We start from the raw sequence: 22,865 nt of genomic DNA, 5'->3' as shown, positions 1-22,865 counted from the left end.
AAGTTATCAATAAACTTGTGACAAATTATCAACAAACTTAGTGGCTTGAAACAATATACATTTATTATCTTAACAGTTCTGGAGGTTAGAAGTCCAAAATAGGTTGTCCTGGGCTAAAATAATGGTATCAGCAAGGCTGACTTCCTTCTAGAGGCTCTAGGAAAGAGTCTGTTTCCTTGCCTTTTTCAGCTTCCGGAGGCTGCAAGGATTCCTTTACTTGTAGACTGCAGAAGTCTTCAAAGCCAGCAATGGCTGGTCAAACCATCTCAGGCTGTGTCACTTGGACATGCTCTCTTTTCTCCCTCTCTCTTTTATTCTAAAGGACCCTTGTGGTGACATTGGGCCCACCCAGATAATCCAGGATGATGTCCCCATGTCAAGGTCAGCTGATTAGGGATCGTAATTCTTCTCTCCATGTAACCCGACATACCAGTCACAGATTCTGAAGATTAGGGTGTGAGAGTATTGGGAGAGCTCCTATTCCGCCTGCCCTACATCATTTGTATATATCGATTGAACAGATTAGTTTTTCAATATCACATTCTTATAACCCTGTTCTATAATGACAATGATAATAATAGGTCATAGGCTTAGTGTATAAGAGATCAGATGATATAATGAAAATTTATCATGGATTCTCTAAAAATGTATAAGACATACTAGCAAGCAGCTAGCATCTTTCTTGAGAAAACAACTCAGCAAAGCGGTAGCAGTATTCATTTAGATAACATTTTATTTGTTAGAGCAAGTTTTGACAGACTTCATTTTAATGGCTGGAGAAATTAAAATCACAACATTTAGTGTGTTGGCATACTTCTACAGGTAGTTGCAGACAATTACGTATTTTTGAAATAAAATCACTGCTGCTACATTTTAATGAGAAGATTTGAGGATAGATAGAAGCCATACATTTAAGGAGATATGCTTTAATAGATGGTAGAAAACTGGCAGAAAATATATCCACTGTGAACATTTCTACAGTTCCCAGTGATTCTTTTGTTATAAATAACATTTTTAAATGTGTACTTTTCTGAACAGAAAAAAACAGCAATTCACTTTCTGAATACTTTCATATTTACAATGCCCTTTTAAAAATAGTAAGTTAAAAGGGAGTACTGTAATGTGAACTATACTATTTCCACAATTAAGAGAAGTAAAGAATTCAAATATACTAGCCTAATGAGATCCGATATTTCTCACTACTCTGAAAGGTTATAGAATAGAATACTTCAGCTTTTATATACACTATTTTTACATTTACAACCATGAACAATATTAGAGCTTGACACATTTATGTATTTCTGATTAAGAATTTAAAGTTATAATCTATTAAATAAGTATAGAAACAGCACATACCTCCTTGTGATGTTAACCCAAAAAAACAGAATTGTTTGTCTTTTCATTTGTGAAGTTTTGTGGGTTTTTTTTTAATATTAGGAAAGAAAACGAATATAACAAATAAAAGCTTAAGTTGTTTTAGTATAAATTTAAGTTCAGAACAACCCATGCAATGGAAAGATGTGTTCGTTCAATTATTTCAGCTCTAATTTCTCTTTTAATTTACACAAAAACCAAGTTTACTCAAAATATATCTCATTGTTATAATAGCCATTTCTTTTTTACTGCTTTATATTCTGCCCCTTCATTCTCTCATATCCCCCTTTCTGTAACAGAGCTCATTACCAAGATGATAGGGGACTAGTTTCAAAGGCAACATGAGTCACAAAAATATCAATCCGGTGGTTTCCTTCAGGACATTCATATATTGTGTTAGAAAGAAAACCTTTCCTTGGGCTCAGTGATATCACTCCTGAGAAACCAATTACTTTTCAAATATTTGCAATACTATTTTGACACAACTAACTATGTCATGTAGGAAAGCAAACCATAGCTGTATGGTACATAGTTATGGCATCATATCTACAGTTCCTACACTGTAAACAGAAAAATGGATTTAAAATACTTAGATAGTAATTAATAATTAGATCATTGATTCAAGTCATTTTTATACATTAGCCGTCCACAGCCTGGCTTTCTTATGTGTCACAACAATTATCCATAGTTCTCTATTTTTACCTTAAACATCCAAAACAACAAGGGACATTTTTGAACAATCTATAATATTCTTCTTGGATCTAAGAAAAAGAAAAAAAAAGGAAATGTTAAACATAATTGCAACAGTCACATAAAATGATTTCAAATCGCATTAAAGTGCTATATTTGGTTTTCTAAAGTATGATTTTCTCATTATCTGTCAGAATATGCTCCAATTAATGTAAGCTATGTTTACATTCCCCAGAGCAAGTTCTTTAAATATCATATGTCCATACGAACGGATAGAAGTTCTGATGATTTTGACGCTAAAATGTACTGTATTTAAGCAATAAAGACAACACGAATCCATGAGAATAAGAATTTTTATCAATTTGGTAACCGATGCTACTTGAATATGTTATAGGTTTGACCACACGTACAATAAAAGAAACTGCTTACTTTTCTAGACAAGACACACAGGAATAGGAAAATGAACATCCCCTGGAAGGCGTTGCTGACGGTAAAGAGGTAAGCTGTGACCACTGACGCGTGCACGACATGGAGAACCCCGAAGATCCAGGTGGTGCCGAGAAGGAACAGGAGAGCAAGGGCGCCCCTGGCACAAGACCTGTATGTCACGTAATTAAAATGGTTCAGTTAAGAAAATGACATAGACTCAACACATCCCTAAGCTCCTCAACTTATGTGGAAAATGGCCTTTTGGTACAATTAAGAAATCTTCTGCAAAGACTAAGAAGGATTTTGAAACTGATACATCATACAAGTTACATGGGACAGCCTTCAGGGTATGTTACTGCACCGTGACAGGGATGCACTTCCAAAATGAAGGCAACATTATTAAAATAGGGTATTTTTCAAGGAATTTCCTTAATGCTAAAATGTTTTTAGCGTGTAGTTATTTTTAAGAGAGAGAGAGTAGAAGAGGGGCAGAGAGAGAGGGAGACACAGAATCTGAAGCAGGCTCCAGGCTCTGAGCTGTCAGCACGGAGCCTGAGGCAGGGCTCGAACTCAAGAACTTTGAGATCATGACCTGAGCTGAAGTTGGACACTTAACCAACTGAGCCACCCAAGTGTCCCTGAATTTCCTTAATCTTAAAATATTTTTATCTAGTATACTGCCGTGTATGTGCTTTGATTTCAAATCAAATGTTGCAATAATTCCTAAAGGTAAGGCATATATCTGTTAGGGAGCATTTTCCCTAAGAAACCTTGCAAAGTATACCCCATGGACTTGGGTCAGTACATGTGCATGACATCAAAGGAAGCTTCTGCTTTCCTTTTAGGTTTAGTAAAGTAGAAAGTGTAAGATATAAAACTAGATTTTTTTTTCTGCTGTTGCAATACAGTTGCCTCAAAATAAAATTCATGTCAGAATACCGCTTTTTTAAAAATTAAAAAAAAAGTTCGTGCACATACTCACTCTGACAAATTTTCAACTTATTGCCTATGACTTTTGGTAAAACAATATTCAGTCCTGCTCACTGAGGACATTGCTTTGAAAATGAGGCAACTAATGATTATTTTCTTATTCAGTCTTTGTCCAATCATTCTGTACTGCAGAAGATGTTTTAGCAGTATACCTCAGAAAATGAGTCATTTTCAACTTTATTAAAACCAGCACACTACATGAAGCTATGAATGGTGAAGAGTAAAAGAAAGTAATCGATCAAACGTTTGCTAAATCCTAAATATAAATCTTGTGTAAGGTATTGAAACTACAGGAGTGTTTCCAAGCAACACAAACGTTAGACGTTTCTAATGTTCCCTATAGTACACTTGAGTTTTTCCTGAACAAACCATTTTCGAGGTCTCAATAAATCAGTTTTAAAGACAGAGTTGAAGGTAAAATCATGGCAGCATGCAAACTAGGAGTCACAAGAAAGAAACACAGTTACTAAGCTCCGAGGAATGTTTTCCAAAGAAAATCACTAAGGCCATTTTTTGCCTTAAAACACAGCCATCATCTTTTCTTTCAAAGGGGATTATGTTAGAAAAGATGGCTTTACTTACCAGTTAATCTGTGGTGATTATAGTCTCATTAAATGTATTTAAAATGCTATTTGACAATAAGTTTTTTAATATGGCAGAAGAAAGTTATGAAAAATAATTTAAAAAATAGTTCTTCCAAGAATTACTTGTGCCTTAAGTTACTCAATCTTTTAACTACTAAAGAAATAGAGTGAAAGAGACATTTACCTTATGTTCTCATAGCAACTGACTTCTGGTTTCAACCCTGCAGTGTGACGAAAAACTTTGTATATGATAAATCCAAAAGCCAAGAGATTAACCTGAGAAAATAAACGAATTTCAAAGAAGAGAATTTTCATGGTAAATTAGATACATATGAAGGAAATAAATAAATAGTAAAGATTTCAAATAAGATGGAAACTAGAAAATCATAGAACTTTTGTGTATATTACAAAATACAAACCCTCTGGTAGAAGCTGATCTGTGGTTGATCTTTATAATATCACTGAAAATTGTTGGTACAAATGGTAGTAGAATTTGCCAGATTGTATCACAAACAACCTGTTCAAGAAACTTCTTCAGATGTATGATCACATCTACAGATTGATGAGTATCAGCTGCTGCCAATAATAAGTTAATATGCATATTAAGTCAAATTTCGGTTTGAAAAACTTTGTGAAAAGTTGAGAAATCAAATTTTTCTTCATTAAATTGTATGCTGCTTCTTCAAGAAGTGTTAGTGATAATTCTGTCAGCCTTTAAAAATTTTAAGTGGAAAAAATATCAGAGGGGTTAGAAAACCCAGCAAAACACCTTCAATTTCTATTGCTAGAAAATGTTTGAATGTACTTTCATTTCTAGGATTCATCTAGCAATGTCTTCTAATATTTATGCTGAAATTTTCTTTCCTTAGATTTAACCTCAGAAACTTTCAAAATATCAATCAATGAAATCAATGTTTGAAGGCATATGATTTTTATTAGTAAACATTTATCATTCCATTGTTTATATTTCCTATTATTGGCTAAGTAGAGTACACACAATTTTCACTCCTTTTAAAGTGACTACTTATGAAAAGTTTCCTTTTTTCCATATTTTTGGAAACCTTTAAGTCATATTTGTAGTTCCAGAGGACTAAATTAAGGATATATTTTAATGTATATCTACTTTAATATGAGAATATTAACAATTAAAATTATTAAATATTATACAAATAATTTGTAGATTAATCATTTATTGACTATATTTTGTTAATCCAAACATATTTTTTTCAAAAGACATTTTGTAAGAATAGTAAAGTGCAATATTTTAAATCTAATTCATATACTAGTATTTCAAGAGCTTATAGCTATGGAAAAAAATTGTCCATTTTCCTCTTGATTCTAAGGAGTTTTACATAATTTCTCAAAATCTAATTACTATTATAAAAAGCAGTATGAAATAATGGGTCAGATAATTTCATATAGTCACTTCTCCATGGAGAAGTCCTTGAGAGAAAATCTTAGAGGAGTGAGGGGCTATTCCATGCCTTGTGCTTCCTATGTCCATTACTTCTAATTATATGATTAATTAATTCTAATTACAACAAATCTTCCATAAAAAGAAAAAACTTCAGCAACTGCAGAGGGGAGGGAAAACATATTAAAATTGATTGAATTGACAGTTTCACCCTATCTGAGCTCAAATAACTAACTAAAATGATAATTTAATAATATTTCAGTTTGTAAGTACTATACTTATGAAGGAGGGATGCACAGTATTTTCTAGGTTTTTATAGCTATAGTTTTTTAAAATAAATTTGGAAACAATTGTATTTACTTTTATACTCATATGCATGTATTTTTTAAATAATAAAAAGTATTAAAATTTGGTTAGTATAAATAATATATGTCAAACCACTGGAGGTTTGAATATTTTCAAAGAAATTTTATGAAGTATTTATATTAAATATGTTATTTCAACATAGAGTTGTTAGATAGCTTTAACAAAAAATTGTTTTCTAGATGCATACATTTTCCATGTGAGTAATTTATAATATTAAATAAAGTTTCTTAAATGGTTTTCAATAAAACAGTTTTGAAAAACAGTTGCTCATACTGCTATATCTTCTCAGAAGTACATATACATTTGAAATGTTGTTCCACATTGTTTTACAACTATGTAAACTTATTCCCTTCAGGTGATCTAGTTCTGGAAAGTACATTTTTGTGTACAATAAAGAGAATGTTTACATACTTATAAAAATCAGGTGTTGCTGGACAAGTAGGAGACTAATTCCTATACCATAATTCTATACTTTCCCAATTATAAGAGAAAATAGGTTAAAATATTATCAAATGGTGTTATGGTTTTATGTAATGAAAAGAATCCCAAACATGTTGATTATGTTATTCACATTCATCGGTACTAATTCAAGTAGATGAGGCTTTTTACATGTATTCTAAATATTTTATAAAGGGCCCAGGTCTCTGGTATAGTGATGAGAGGTGGGTACATATTTGAACGAAGCAGACATCGTCCTTTGTTCTCATAATCTTATTAAGAAAATTATACAGAAAATTATCACATAAATACATATAAATCTAAAAACTGTGATAAATGCTATCAAATCTTAAATTTGGGTTATTAGGAGAGACAAAATGAGGGTGGATTAAGATAAAAGTTCAGGAAGTACTTCTCTCAGGTTTTAGTAGTTAAGCCAAGACCTAATAAATCATAATGCATTAGCAGATCAGAGAACCCATGAGGCATGGAGAGTTGAGGATATGGTATACCTTGAAAGAATTATCAAAGGGGGCTGGGGTGTAGTAAACAAAGGGAAGGGTAGTATGAAAAGAGGTGAGTGAAGTAAACAGGGCTGAATATTAGATTTTATCTTAAATGCAAAGGATTTTAATTTCCACTCAAGAAAACTTTTAAGCCTTTTCCTTAAGGAACTTACACTATAATGGAAGAGATGACCAGTTAATCGGTAAGTACAACACTATTCAGTAAGTGTCCAGTGATGATTTGCATAGTAAAAGAACACAGGTAAAGACACGCTATCATATGATTTCTAAGCCAATCTTGAATGATGAGTGAAGCCAAAGGAGGGCAACCCAAAGAAAACAAGTGATTACTCAGCGTCTCAGTCATCAAACCTACCTATGCATCTATCTCATTTCCTAGGCGATCAGACCCAACGGCTCAAAATATTATGCTTTTTAAAAAATGTTTATTTATTTTGAGGGAGACTGAGTGTGAGCAGGGGGAGGAAGAGAGAGAGAGGGAGAGGGAGAATCCCAAGCAGGCTCCACGCTGTCAGAGCCTGATTGTGGGTCTCTGTCTCATGGTTGATGAGATCATGACCTGAGCCAAGATCAAGAGTTGGATGCTTAACTGACTGAGCCACCCAGGTGCCCCTCAAAATATTATCCTTAATGCCTACCTGACTGCTTCACTATGTCTACTAGGCATCAGGAGTTGAACATGTCAAAAACTAAGTTGCTGTTCTTCCCCAAAGAACCTATTTTTGCTTCAATCTTCCTCACCTCAAAAAAAAAAGAAAAGTTACCTCAGCCTTCTAGCAGATCAGGCTTATTCGTCAGCAAACCCTTCACCTCTACCTTTAAAATGTATCCAGAATATGACTACCACTTACTGTCTTTATGGCGCCTTTATGGCGCCTCTCCTGGGAGAGGCCACACTGTGCCTCACCTGGGCTATTGCAAAAGCCCCCTAATTGGTCTCCCAGCTTCCATCCTCGCCTTCCTACAATCTATTCTCACATAACAGCTGTCAGACTGATCCCTTTAAAATGTAAGTCAGACCATGTCTCCATTTAGAACCCTCCAATGGCTTCTCATCTCACTCAGAGTTAAATAAAAAAGGAGTTCACAGTGGCCTCTTGATTTGTCTCACTATACCTCTTCTCTCACATCCTACATCTCTGTCCTTTGATCACGTCACTACATTCACATTGGATTCTCTGTCCTTCCTCCAGCACACCAGTGCGCCTTCGGGTGGTTACATTTGCTAGGCTTTCAGGAACTGCCAGGGCAAATTCCCTCGCCACCTCTGTTTAAAAGCCACCTTGTTATTTACTGCCTCCCAGTGTATGTTTATTGAAAACTGAAACCCAAATGATAAAATCAGCCCTGAGTTCCATTCTGTGGCAATGTAGTCAATGGTGGTATTCTCTACTGCTCTGGACAATGAAAATTCTGAATGCAAACATGTTCTTTCCCTGCCTTAGTCATTAGAACACTGATAGGATTCTCCTTGACCAAACTTTAGCCAGGATCCTCTGAGTTGTCTTCTCAACTAGGACTCGGCCTTGGGCTTCAGTGTCCATCTCTGCAGAGTTCAGTTTTATCCAGAATCCTAAATCAGCTTAGAGAGAAGCCTACGACCCTTGATATCTGGTCATTTTCAGTATCTAATTAAATTCCTCACCCCCACCGCTGTTATCTGATCTGATCCCCATCCTTTTGGCAAGAGTCCTGTTAAAGTAAAGTTAGCAAGAATTCTCCCTTCCCCTGTCATCTGCTCCTAGTAATTTTCCACACACCTCTTTCCCCAACACACAACCTTATCCTTGGCTATGAATCCCCAGCTGTCTTTATTGTCTTCAGAATTGAGCTGAATTTCTCTTCCTATTGCAATAGTTTTGACACCTATCACAGTAGTTCTGAAAAAGTCTTCTATACCATTTTAACAAGTGTCAGAATAGTTTTTTTTCTTTAACAAAATTTGGAGACAAATGCAACATCATATTATAATATTCAGCAAATTTGGGGTAACTGGAAAATCTTATATTTGCTGCTTTTACACTGCCTGCATTCTCTCTTAATCCATAAATATATAAGCTACTTTAAATCCTTTTTCAAATAGAGTGAAATAACCATAAGTAAAGGATCCATATCACCCAGAGGCACATGATTTTATTTACTTAGGGGTGGAATTTGAGTTGAAACTCTGCATTCTACATGGCATGGAAAAATATTTTCAGGAAAGAATGTTTTATGAAGTAAGTACAAATAGTCTGAGATAAAATAAAAACAAGAGCTCAAACCAAGATTATATAGAATTAAAAGTTATTTCTAATCATGAGAAATAGTTTACAATTATTCCAGAAGTAATGACTTTGAGGTTAGATAAATAACTGCATTTTAAGATAAATAATAGGAAAGGTAGCACGAACACTGTGTTTACAGGCAATTCTGCCTCCATGATCCCGGACTTGAATACTTGAGTGATTCTCTAAAATACAAGGAACATCATTAATATGAACCTTAACTAAGAAAATAGTGCCTTTAAAATGATTCACAATCTGACTCATTACTGTTTACCAATGTGTGCTGATTTTATCAGCATGGTTCCCTTTTTATCTCTAAATATTAGTGCCATGAACACACAGGGGCTAATTCATGACCTGCAATTGAACAAAGTCATTCATTACCATTTTTGTTTCAATTTTTAAAAAAACAGCTTTAGCTTGTCAATTAGGATTCCTTAATATTTTTCTGGGAATAATCAAGACAAGCACGTTAGGTGGCAAACAAGAACTCTGAAACTCATTGCTGCACTTGAGAATACAGAGAAAATGAAAATAGCTGCAAAGAAAAAAGAATCGCTCAAAGTCATGAAAACTTAACCCTTGAGAGAAAGTAATATTTTAAATTTAAAATAATTCTCCTAGCTTCATCTTAAGGAATATTTATCTATACAGAGATCTGTTTTTCCCTTCATTGATATATGCAGTGGCTTCAAAGCTTGGCACACATGCTCTGATGTTTCACAGAGTGTATTAAAAATTTTTAAGTACCTTATTTTTTTTAAATAAGAAATTTACATAGATAAGCTGAGGAGAGAGCATGAGCTAATTCTGAAAGATTTAGACCTACAGGTACATTCAACCCAAGGGCTTCAAATTCAGACTTCAAAATGAAGCATCCCAATCAGTCATTTTTCTTTTCTTAGTCTTTTTCTCAATAATTGATGAAGCCATCTATATGCTGATGTCAGATCTCACCACAAAGAATGAGAAAATTTCTCTTACAGCACTTTTAGACCTATGCTTTAATTTTTCATATATATCAAATGGAATCTGGTTCATTTAAGAATGTGTCATGATCACAACTACTATGTCCTTTCAAATAGTTTTATTACCTTTAAATTAACTGGCCTAGTTAATCTGTTTCTGCCATGGACAAAGGGTGGGTTTCTACTAGCCCACCGAGAGGGCATTCAACAAAAACAAAACTCACAAAAAACAATGCCCCATTCTCAGTCCCTAGGTCACTACAAAATGTCTCTGTCATTTGCAATTGAAGCTTTAAAATGAGAAGATATCATCTCTTAATGAAAAAAAACATCTCCTAGCAACATTGGAATCAAGTAGTCAGAGTTTTGTCTTCATTCTGATTTTATTTCGTAATTGGCATGAGCCCTTACTTACTTACTATGCTAATTACATAGATTATCAGAAAAACTGGAATATGTGGTAAGCAAAAAAATGTCCCCCCGTTCCGAGGAAATGGGCACGACTAATGTCTGGAACCTGTGAATGCAGCAAAAGGGATTGTGCAGATAGAATAAATTGATGGACTTTAAGTTATCCTGAATTAACCTGTTGGTTCCAGTGAAAGCATGTGAGCCCTAAGGAATGAAAGAGGAAGGCAGAAGAGATTTAGCAGCCAGGTGCTACAGAAGAGAGGCAGGAGAGGGAGGCAGACGTGGAGGTCAGAGAGAACTGAAGACAAAGGGGCTCATCAGTCAGGAAATGTGGGAGTCCCCTACAAATTGAGCCTGACCTCTGTCCGACAGCAAGGAAATCAATCGCACGAAACTGAATTTGGTCAACAACCTGAAGAAGCGAGGAAACAAATTCTCCCCCAGAGCCTCCAGAATGGCCGATGCCTTACTATTAGCCCTAGTGAGACTCTCAGCAGAAGAAACAGCTGAGCCACGCTGTACCCAGACTTCTGACCTCCAGAACTGTAAAATAATAGATTTGTTGCTTTAAGCCACTAAATTTGTGGTAATTTGTTTTGACAGCAACAGAAATCTAATGCAAGGTAAAAGACGTGTACATATAAAATAAAAAATTGCATATATATGAAATACCCTATAAATACCATGTTTTCTATATTTTAAATAAAAATTTTAAATCCAGGGGCACCTGGGTGGCTTAGTCGGTTCAGCGTCCGACTTTCGCTTAGGTCATGATCTCGCGGTTCGTGGGTTCGAGCCCCGCGTCGGGCTCTGTGCTGACTGCCAGCTCAGAGCCTGGAGCCTGTTTCAGAGTCTGTGACTCCCTCTCTCTCTGACCCTCCCCTGCTCATGCTGTCTCTCTCTTTCTCACTCTCTCTCCTAGAAATAAACAAAAAACATTAAAAAAATTTAAATCCAGTTTAAAATAAATACTAACTTATCAATGACTCATATTTATTATTGATGTCCTAGATGTGTGATGAATTATCAATTATACAAAAACTTATTTGTGGATTCTGTTTCTATGTTCTTAGAAGATCAGCACAAATTACAACTAGTACATGACTTCCTTTTCAGTAAGTCAGAAATGCAGTTTATACCTTCAAGTCCCTGTCACATTTTCTTCTGTATAATACACACCTTGCTAAGCCCTTCTCATAGGGTTGCCTCATTAGTAAACCAAAGGACAAGATGCCTGTTAAATTGGAATTTCAGTTATATGACAAATAATTTTTTAGTGTAAGTATCTCCCGTAGAATATTCAGGGCATACTTTAAAAATACTTTGTTGTTTATCTGAAATTCCAATTAACTGGGCAACCTGTGTTTTGTATGGCAACCACAACTCCATCGCTTTAAAATTATTTTCACATCTGGTCCTTTTTGTAACTTGAGGACACTGGCTTCTCTGTAGAAAACCCCAAGGACATCACCCTCTCCACATATGACAGTTTGAAAAGAGATCTCAAAGGAAGAGGGGGTAAATTTCAGATGCTGCAATTGCTGTGGAACCAGAACATGTGTGTATGTGCAGAGACTGATAAAATATATAGTATATAGTGGATGGAAGCATGTATAAACGTTTTGAGTCCAGTAAAGAACACACCCAGGCCAGGCAGACCTTCCCATTAGAAATCCCTTGATGTGCGTGGTGACAGCTATGCTGAGAAGCCACGGATTAGGCTGGTACCTGTTAACAAACTTCTGTTAATGCAACAATGGCTAGAAATAAATTTTTCAAAGCTTAGATGTGAAATTGCATTAATTGTACAAAACTAGGGGCGCTCGGGTAGCTCAGTTGGTAAAGCGTCCGATTTCAGCTCAGGTCATGATCTTGCAGTTCTTGAGTTTGAGCCCCGCATCAGGCTCTGTGCTGACAGCTCAGAGCCTGGAGCCTGCTTGAGATTCTGTCTTCCTCTCTCTCCCTCTGCTCTTCCCCTGCTTGCTTTCTTTCTCTCTCTCTCTCTCTCAAAAATAAATAAACATTAAAAAAATTCAAATTTAGTGAAAACTCACAGAAATTATGACAATGACCAGTTGTCAGGATCATGGAGTGCAGTTACTTTCTTTCCCAATATATATCTATATGACTGCTAGAAAGCATCTTTCTCCGAACATCACAAGCCTCATTTAATTGCACATTCCTGAAGCTTCAGATTTAACAGTCTTGGAAATATCTACAGACCTATGAGATAGTTCCCAGCTCAGGTTATCCACCTTTGGCTCAGGAGGGAGGAGACCAGAGAGAAATAAGAGTGCAGTTTATATAATTCTATGAAAAAATGTTAGGAGTAATCTGAAACAAATGGAAACATCTGAAACAATTCTGAAAATATAATAAATATATCTAAACATGTTCTAAATATTATAAGAGGAGAGTATCCTGCATAGAACATCTGAGATATTAACAGTATTCATGGTACTAATACCTTGAGGTTGATTCTTTAGAAGATAGCAATGCTCTCCCATCAAGCATTGGTTGTTGGGGTTTACAATCGGATGAACAGTTGTTCTGGGATAAAAAGCATTTTGCAGGTAGTTACAATTTGCTGTAACTTTGAGACTTGAGTCAATAACAAAACCATAATATCTATGAGTATTTTCTGTGTGTCAGACATTATTGCCAGTTTTTTGTTTTTAATTCATTTCACCCTCACACAGACTTTATGGGGTAATTCTTATTATTCTTGATATTATCATTATCATTACATTTGTTTCACACTTAGGGCAACAGAGGCATAGATGTGCCCAAGGTGACACAGGTAAGAAGTATCAGAGCAAAGATTCATACCTAGTAGATGGCTAGGGAGGATAATTCCCTTAAGCTCCTTTACAAATCACAGATGAAGGCCAGTGAAGAAAAATTAAATTGGCATTGAAAATTTCACAAAGTTAACTGTTTAGACATTTATTATATTAACTGCTAATAGTTGCTTCCTTTTATAAATGGTTAAAAGTAGAAGAGTAAAACAGTAATGAATAGTGATATGATTAACTGTCTGGCATTAGTGTTCATTCATTCAACTTAGTCAAGACACCAGTGGTGAAGGCCTTGGAAACATGAGTAGGATTTAGTATGTTATGCCAGTGATCCCGTAATGGAGATGTCTGTCTTCACTGTTCTCTGTGATCAAAAGATCTAGAAATGTGATAGTCTTCAAATGTGCTCCACATTGGTGGTCAAGTAAAACGCCTTAAAATAATCTACTGAGGCATAGCAAGAACACATTAGAGTCCCATTGATATTTTTCCAAGGAAAATTAAGGTTTATTATTTTTTAGTGTTTATTTGTTATTTTTGAAAGAGAGGGCTGGGGAGGGGCAGAGAGAGAGGAGACACAGAATCTGAAGCAGGCTCTAGGCTCTGAGCTGTCAGCACAGAGCCCAATGAGAGAGTTGAACCCACGAACTGTGAGATCATGACCTGAGCCAAAGTCAGACACTTAACTGACTGAGCCACTCAGGCACCCCAAGATTTACTCTTTAAAATATGTATGACACTGGTGCCCTCAAGCCATTCAGCGGGATGAGTGTTTCTAAAGGTAGAGAGATTTGGCCCTGTTGTTATCTTACTGCCTACTCTAACAGATTGTATGTGTGCCTGTTAAACGGATTTTCATAGCACATTATATAATTTTGACAAAGTAACAGAACAAAGTGAAAAATTAAGACCTAAAGTGTCTCCAAGTACGTTGTGGGTTAAAATTAATCCTGATAAAGAATACACACATGGGACAATGACAGAAGTGATCATTTTTCTACTCATAGAGTAAGTTGTTTGCTAGCAAAGCTGTAAGTCCATATAAGTCAACTAAATTAAAATACATGAAGATCTACTCAAATTTGATAAAATGTCATTTAAAAATTCAAATTATTAAGAGGACTATTTGAAATATGCATTTAGATCCACAATTTTCAATTGTATTTAAAGTCATAATCAATTCAACACATAATTTCTCTAAAGTCAATAATACATGTTCAAGAGCCTCTTAACTTTTCTACTTAGTGAGAGTATTAAAAAGCCATGTGCCATTGGAAAATAGCTTTGTTCTTCATGATGAAGTAAGAAGATATGATACGTTATGATATAGTAACTGATATGATCTCTGGAAAATAATATGGTACAATTTTAAATTTATTTCATTTATAAATTTATTATTTATTATTTTAAAAAATGTTTACTTTGAGAGAGAGAGAAAGACTATGTGTGAGTGGGGAAGAGGGGCAGAGGGAGAGAGAGAATCTTAAGCATGCTCCATGCTCTGTGGAGCCCAATGTGGGGCTTGATCTCATGACCATGAAATCACAACCCAGGTGATATCAAGAGGCAGATGCTCAACTGACTGAGCAACCCAGGAACCCCGGGAGTTTTAAAAAGTCATGTACCATTGGAAAACAGCTTTGCTTTTCATGATGAAGTAAGTTAATTGAAATAGTTTCTGGAAAATAATATGGCACAAAATAAATGCATTCATTTATAAATTTAAATACACATTCCCTTTAGTAATATTATTTCAAAGTGCAATTAGGAAGCATTACTGAAGATCTGAAGAAATGAATGTTAGAACAAAGCATTCAATGTGATCCCTTGGCTGTACATTCACACTAAAGTACAGATTTAATGCCTCTTGGTGAAGTATCAGCACTGATAACCATTAAAACCAAGTGTTAAACTGAGCTTAGATCTACACTTTTGGATTGCTGTATTAAAATGTAATCAATATTCCATTTAAAAATCTAATAATATTTTAGAGAGAATTATTAAAGTATTGTTATCTTTAAAATTTTGAATTTATATTTTCAGAATGCTTAATAATATATATTGGATATATTGTAAAATGTGACAGAATGTATTAGGAAACTAGTAAATATATTCAATTTTTCAAGATGTAAACTATTTATTAAGGTACATATTTATTACCGATGGTCTCTTGAGTTGAAAAATTTAGAGATCATTACCTTATGTAATTTGACAGTATGAAAAGAACAACAGAGGTGGGGTACCTACGTGCTTTAATTGGTTAAATGTTGGACCCTTGATTTCAGCTCACATCATCATCTTAAGATTTGGGGATCCCACCCCATGTGTGGCTCTGTGCTGAAAGCACTGAGCCTACTTAGGATTCTCTCCCTCTCTCTGCCTCTCACTCACTCACATGCTTTTTGTCTCTCAAATAAATAAATACTTAAAAAAAAAAGCAACAGATGCGTCTTCAAAATAAATAGGATAAATGGACTCAGAGCCACATTTCATGGATTCAAGTTTTAGCTCTGATATTTATTTACTGGTCAATTATTTAATTCTTTGTATTTCGCTTTGTTCTATGTAAAATATGGATAATATTAGTATTTATCATAAAGCATTATGTCTATTAAATTATAGAAAGTACTTAGAATAGTGCTCAGTATATAAGTTCTCAAGGAACATCAATTATTGTCATTAGTGACAATAATGTTCTTATGGAAATATGTTCTTTCAAATTGTCTTGATATTTGGTGTGCCGAATGATAAATATAATATATTTACTCCACAGTTGGATAAGAATTATTCTGTGATATAGTCTCATTGGACCTATAAAGAGCACCTTATATCAGAACTTACACCTTTTAGTCTTTATTTTGGGCAATGTGACCTCAATGGAAAACAGATGATCTTTTTCCACTTTCAGGAATTTCCTCTAAAATAATACTAGCAAAATAAATACTTCAACAATAAATCAATAATGTACTATAATTCAACAATAAGCCAAACATTTATTGTTCATATAAACAATTTCTCATTTTTTGTTGAAGCTCCACTAGCGTAGAACTGAAATTTCCACATCAAAAATCTGGCTATCTTCAAAGGTTTATAGAAAAGGTAGGAGTATTTCAAAGGGCGATCCATAGATAAAATTACCAGATAAGTGAAATAAAAGAAACATATTCTTTATGAATCTAATATGATATTCTGGGATATTTTATGGGAGAGGATAGCTATCTTTTCTTAAATCACTTTAGTGTAGAACAGAAGTCAGGAAATTTTTTCGGTAAAGGGGCAGGTTGTAAATACCTTAGGCTTTGAGGGCCATATGGTTTCTCTTATAAACACTGAACTTTGCCATACCATTAAAGCAGCCTTGGATAATACACAAACAGTAAATGTGTTTCTCAGTAAATATATATATATATATATACATATATATATATACACATATATATACACACATATATTATATACATGTATAAAATCAGTGTGTGTATATATATGTGTATATATATGTGTATATATATATATATATATATATATACACATACATATACATACATATACACATACAGATTGTGACCATTGCTGACCCCTGGTCTAGAATTCAGGATTCATAAGGGTAAGGACTTTTCTCTATTTTATTCATGACATATTCCCAAAGCCTACAACTATGTCTGGTATATAAAAGATGCTCAATAACATTTGCTGAATGAATAAAAAGTTGAAGGATGGTAAACCTAAATCTCAAGTATCCTTTATAGCCCATGTAAAGGAGTATTCTATCATTAATGTTATTAAACATTTAGAAAATATACTTTGTTTTGTTTCACATCATGCAGATCTTGACAAAATAATATCTTATTAGAAATCTATTATCCATAAATAAAACAACAGAAACTGAGGGATATATTATACATTATTAAAATGTAATGACCCTCAAGGGATAATTTTGCATAAAGAGAAAGGATGAAGTTACACTTCCTTCATTTTATGGGTAGATACCTTGGAATACATGCAATATTTTGCATCTAACAGAAACTACAGACCCCTGGATTTTATGATGTATATTTGTTAATCACAATCATGAGCACACAGGTAGGTCACAACAGTCTTAATCACAAGTAGGCAAAATATGGCCTCATTAGGAAAAAATTTTCCCACATCCCCTCAAGTGATAGCTGAAAAACTGATCCATTTTATTATGGCTAAAAATTCCATAAACATCTTTTTTTTTTAATATTTATTTTTGAGAGAGAGACAGAGACAGAGACAGAGCATGAGTGGGGGAGGGGCAGAGAGAGAGGGAGACACAGATCTGAAGCAGGCTCCAGGCTCCAAGCTGTCAGCACAGAGCCCTATGTGGTGCTCAAACTCACAAACTGTAAGATCATGACCTGAGCTGAGGTTGGACCCTTAACTGACTGAGCCACCCAAGGTGCCCCGAAAAAATCCCATCTTGATATATAATCATCTTAGACATTAAAAAAATCACACTCTGTATTTTTAATATGTTTCCATTAAGAAATTTCAATAGCTGAATTTTTTTTCAGTGTTTGAAAGAGTAATTTACTATCTTCAAAATGGAATCAAAAGGTGTAGAGAACTAGAAATGTATAAACATGAAGGATAAAGTGATTCGTGGGTGTAAATGAATTCCATGGAGTTATTTTTGTGCTGGTTTTAACTGTAGATGGTTATAAGCCATAGCAAGATATCAGAAAAGGAACAAAAGTGAATGAGAAAAACTATATGTGAAGAGCATTTACAACAGTTATTCCATTTAATGTGACAATGAAAACCCAGTGATGAAATCTCCCTTGTTAAGATATAAGCAAGGAAGCTTATTTCTTATGTATATTTACTGTGGGAAAAGAGGATAGAGCTTAGCAAAAAAAAATGTATGTATGTATTATATATGTACTATATATATATACGCACAATACACATAAACATATATAGATCATTTGATTGTAACAGCATTTAAAATATATCTTGCCCAATTAAATTCAATGATGTATCTAATGATATTGCCAATTTTAAAGGAAAATAGAAGAGCCATAAGAATGTCTCCTAAATTACTAAAAATTTTCCCTTTTTAACTTTTGAAGGATACTTTTATTCTTTTAATTTCATTTCTTCTTTTTTTATAGCTCTGTATATAGAATTGGCATCAATATCTTCATGTACATGTTAGAAATCCAGGGCACAGAAATCTCCCACATTGCACACTTTCTACCAGTTGGCTTCTGAAAACCTTTCACGTTATCTGGCCAGGACCTCATTTAATTCAGTTAAACATAAAATGCCAGTGTTAGAATTCTGTGTGAAAGCATAGCATAAATAGATAGATCGATGCAGATAGACACATAGAACGGTCATTTCTAAGGAGAAAAGAAATGCAGGAAAAGTGATGTGCTCTAAGGAATGCTTCATGTATTATCTCTTTGGAGAAGTCCTCTCAAAATAATCCATTTCTGTGATGGTGAGGATTTCTTTAAATTTCCTTTGGGGGAAAGGAATGAACATTTTAGACTAAATCCTGTGCTTGGTGCATCATTTATTTATTTACTCAGTGGTATTACCTGACTGATAACTACTCTCAATGAGTTTATAGTCAAGTGGAGGAAACATATGAATCAATTATCAATCAGTTATTCACACTAATGAATGTGCAATTATAAATTAAGGAAAGTATTTTTTTAAATGGGCTTCTACGAAGGCACATAACACAAAAAAGTGCACTACAGATCAATGAGTCAGGGAGGACTTTCCTCAGAAAGTGTTTGTATTGATATCTGAAAGGCAAACAGGAATTACCTAGAAGAATGGATGGCCACAGGGAAGCGACAGGGAGTGTGTGCAGAGGCGCTGAGATGGTAAGGTAGGTAGAATCTCTCAGAAAATGTAAAGCAGTGTGATTAAAACAGAAAATCCCATGGGAGGCTCATGTGACATGAGGCTGACAGGGGCCAGAACATGCAGTGTACCCAAAGTAAAGTGTCCACTTTATTCCTGTTAGCTGGGCACGGTATTTTTAATGCCTGTTGCCCAGTGTTCTGAGGTGTTTGTTTGTTTGTTTGTTTGTTTGTTTATATCTTATAAGCCCAGTAGATTTGGTAAGCTCCACTTCCATCTTGTCATGTCTATTGGGGCACTGTGTGAGAGTCACATGTGCAGTGACCATTCTGATTTTCGCATGTGCTAAGCCATGGAAGATAACCAGCAATATCCCACCTCTCTCTCCAGACCTTATCCAGACAGAGCATAAACAGCACCTTCTGCTCAATAGGCATGAGTGGTTAGGGACAGCTTCCTCCGTCGTCATTACGGAGTAGTGTAAGAAGGTTTCATAATGGCCATCGCTGTCAGTCACATGGTACTCTATTCCAAATCATTGCTGCTGTGTTGAAAACATTACTTTTGAAAACAGATTTTTAATTGGGGCTGTTTTATGGATCGATCAATAAAATGAAAGCAATCTGAATGATTTTTCATTACCTACTTTCAGTAAAAGTGAATCTAAAAAGGTCCAGATTTTGGTGATAAGTAAGTGAATATGGCTACCCTTACTGTAGGCTTTGTTGAAAGTTTTAGATTTGACCCCAAGAGCAATAAAGCCAAGAAAGAGGTAAACAAAGGGTGGAAAGCTGTTCATATTTGCTTTTCCAAAATATTAGCTCAAGCATACTAATATATTGCTTTAGAATTTTTTGTTTACACGTTAACCTGTTATACTTTTTGAAAACTTAAATAATTAAAAAAAATTTTATTTCTGAGAGAGAGAGAGAGACAGTGTGATCAGGGGAAGGTCAGAGAGGGAGGGAGATACAGAATCTGAAACAGGCTCCAGGCTCTGAGCTAGCTGTCAGCACAGAGCCCAACGTGGGGATCGATCCCATGAATCTTGAGATCATGACCTGAGCCAAAGTCAGATGCTTAACCGAGCTACCCAGGTGCCCCAAGAGGTTTTTTTTTTTTTATGTTTATTTTTGAGAGAGAGAGACAGAGTACGAGCAGCAGAGGGGCAGAGAGAAGGGGAGACAGAATCTGAAGGAAGTTTCAGGCTCTGAGCTGTTAGCGCAGAGCCCAACATGGTGCTTGACCCACGAACTGTGAGATCATGACCAGAGCCGAAGTCGGATGCCTAACTGCTTAACTGACTGAGCCACCCAGGCACCCCAACCTAATATGCTTTTTGAGAGCAAAACGTCTCCATTTACATGTTTTTCTAGCACAACTTTACTTGGGACTTTAATAGTTGATAAAGTGTTGACCTATTCTGAAATATTCAGTGTCATATCTATTTTTTCCCAAGTTTTTTCTTTTCATACTACCTGTACTTTTATTTTGATATAATACTAGGCATATTGATAGACTAATAGTAGTTAAATAAAATCATACTGATTTTTCAAAGAACCCAAAAGACTTTTTTTCTAAAAAAATAAATCTTCTAACTAGAAATACAAAATTAAGGACAATTAAAAACGGGTGAAGCATTAAACTCACTTTTTAGCTTCTTCTCAATGAGAGAAAATGGAAAAAAGAATCTGTGCAATAAGATGTCAAACAGGGCATTGGAAATTACTTATTGATGAGTATCAATTAATGGAACAGTATACCTTCAGACTATCTGTATTCCACATACTGATCAATAGTCTGACATAGTCAGGATTTCAGGTGGGGTATTTTGGTTAGTTGTTGGATATTCTTGGCAAGATTTAGATAAAGCAAATAAAGGAAGAGATATTTATAGGGGCCAAGATTTTCTTCATTTACAACAATATGGAAAATATGGAAAATAATTTATTTTGACACCTTCACTAAGTAAAATAAAGAATTGAAATTTTGTGAAAACATTTCCCGAAACTCTGTATTTGCTAGGTCTTTCACAAGTCTACCTAAAACTGTTTGCCGGAATCTGGAAAATGAGAACAAGTTCTTCATCGACCCAACAAAAATCTGCAAGCTTCAAAAGGCAAGGATATGTGGTAGTGAAACAGTGCAGAAGGTGAATCTGGAAAGCATGAGTTTGCCTCTACCACTCAGTAGCTGGGTGATCCTGAGTAAATTGCTTAAGCTTGCTAAGCCTTAGTTTTAACTTACTTAAAATACAGACAAAATGGTGGCTGTTACCTAAATAAGTGTGAATTAAGCTCCAATGGCTAAAGGCTGTGCCCTAACAGTGAACAAATTGGGCCCTCTTTTTGATCAGATATCACTGGGAGGCATGCTTTCTTCATCAGACGGAATTTTAAATGTTCCTTTCTTGGGAAAATCTGAAACTAGAGATGACAACATTTACATATGTGAAACAGAAATCAAGACAGAGACTCACAGATAGTGCATTCTCTCAGAATGAGTCATTTGTATTTTGCTGAGATTATTGAAGGAGACTGAAGGTTACAATAAATACTTTAGGGAAGATTGAATATTTTCTCATGTGTAGAATAAGATCTCTGCAAAGGCTAATAAAGACTGATTGAAAGAAGGGCTTACTTTTGTTGCAGACCAGCTTTGGCAAGGACATCGTCTTATGCTCAGAGTTAGATCAGAGGTATTAGAACGATCAGAACATGTACTGAACTTCTGGCCAAGTGTAAAGATTTTTATGAATTCTTAGTGAGTAGAAGCTTGAAGGTTTTATCTATTGCCTACATAGGAATGTACATAATTTGCTTTAGTGTAACCAGTTCTCAAGGAATTGAACTTCTTTAAAAAGGTATAAATAGCAGAATCCCCATAGGTATTTATAAATAGATGTCAAGGTTATAGTTAATAGATCTAGTGAAAATCTAGTAAAACATTATCTCTTACTAAATGCTATTACTATTTATATTTTGTTGTACTACCAAAGCTTTTTGTGAGGATTAGCTGAGGCGTTAAAAGGGTTTTGTAAAGATTAAAAGACTATACAAATGTGAAGTGAATAATAATTCTAATGATTCCTTGCCTTGCCAACTCATTTTCACTATATCATGATGTAACATCCCTCACTGTAAAGCTGTATTTATAAAAAAAAAAAAATACCAGTGATGAACTTCACCTTGGCCAGTATTTTCTAATTGGGCTTCAGACACCCAAGGGATATTATTTTCAGTATTCTTTGTGGATCTCTAATTTCTATAAAGTTATTCAATTTTTATGAAATTTTTAGTACAAATCCCAAGGATATTATCTGTGAAGGTATTTCCAGTAAGAATATAACTCCCATGTATGAGAATGCATTGAAAACTACAAATGTATTATTTATGTAAGTATTTTTTTAACTCCACTTTTTCTTTTTTAAATTCTAGCTACCTATTGTTCCAAGAAGGTTGGGATACTACAAAAAAAAGTAACAAAATGTTACAGGCACTAAAATGCTTATTAATATATAATATGAAGAAAAGGTTAGAATTTCAAAATGCCTTGAACCACAGAGGTCACTAAAAGATGCATCTAACAAACATGATGGCATTAAATTAAAAGATGTAATTAAAATGTCGATGTTGTTATCCATAATATTTAAGATTTACAATGGTTAGTGTTTCTAATATAGCTTCAATGGGGTTATCTAGAGGACACTGCCCAAGCTATGATTTTAATTCCTTTTAAAAAAATATGTTTGTTATTTAAAGAAAG

The 22,865-nt window shown here is 34.6% G+C and overlaps 1 protein-coding gene across 3 annotated transcripts in view; it reads right to left on the bottom strand.

The window, feature by feature from the left end:
- Window positions 1–715: 715 nt before the first annotated feature.
- Window positions 716–22,865, bottom strand: part of ADGRL4 (adhesion G protein-coupled receptor L4) — a 110,756-nt gene continuing 88,606 nt past the window's right edge. For 2 of the 3 annotated variants that reach the window (XM_039221696.1, XM_039221697.1), the window contains 3 exons: window positions 4,252–4,343; window positions 2,494–2,662; window positions 716–2,135 (listed from right to left, as the gene is read on the bottom strand). In XM_039221696.1, the coding sequence (XP_039077627.1) occupies window positions 2,073–2,135; window positions 2,494–2,662; window positions 4,252–4,343 (324 nt within the window). In that variant the 3' untranslated portion in view covers window positions 716–2,072. Of the gene's footprint in view, window positions 2,136–2,493; window positions 2,663–4,251; window positions 4,344–22,865 lie in introns of those variants that run through there. The other variant, XM_039221698.1, reaches the window with a different exon arrangement.

Source organism: Hyaena hyaena, unplaced genomic scaffold (assembly GCF_003009895.1).
Source record: "Hyaena hyaena isolate Hyena2069 unplaced genomic scaffold, ASM300989v1 scaffold_1000, whole genome shotgun sequence".
Taxonomy (NCBI): Eukaryota; Metazoa; Chordata; class Mammalia; order Carnivora; family Hyaenidae; genus Hyaena; species Hyaena hyaena.
This window is presented reverse-complemented; position numbering and strand designations above follow the sequence as displayed.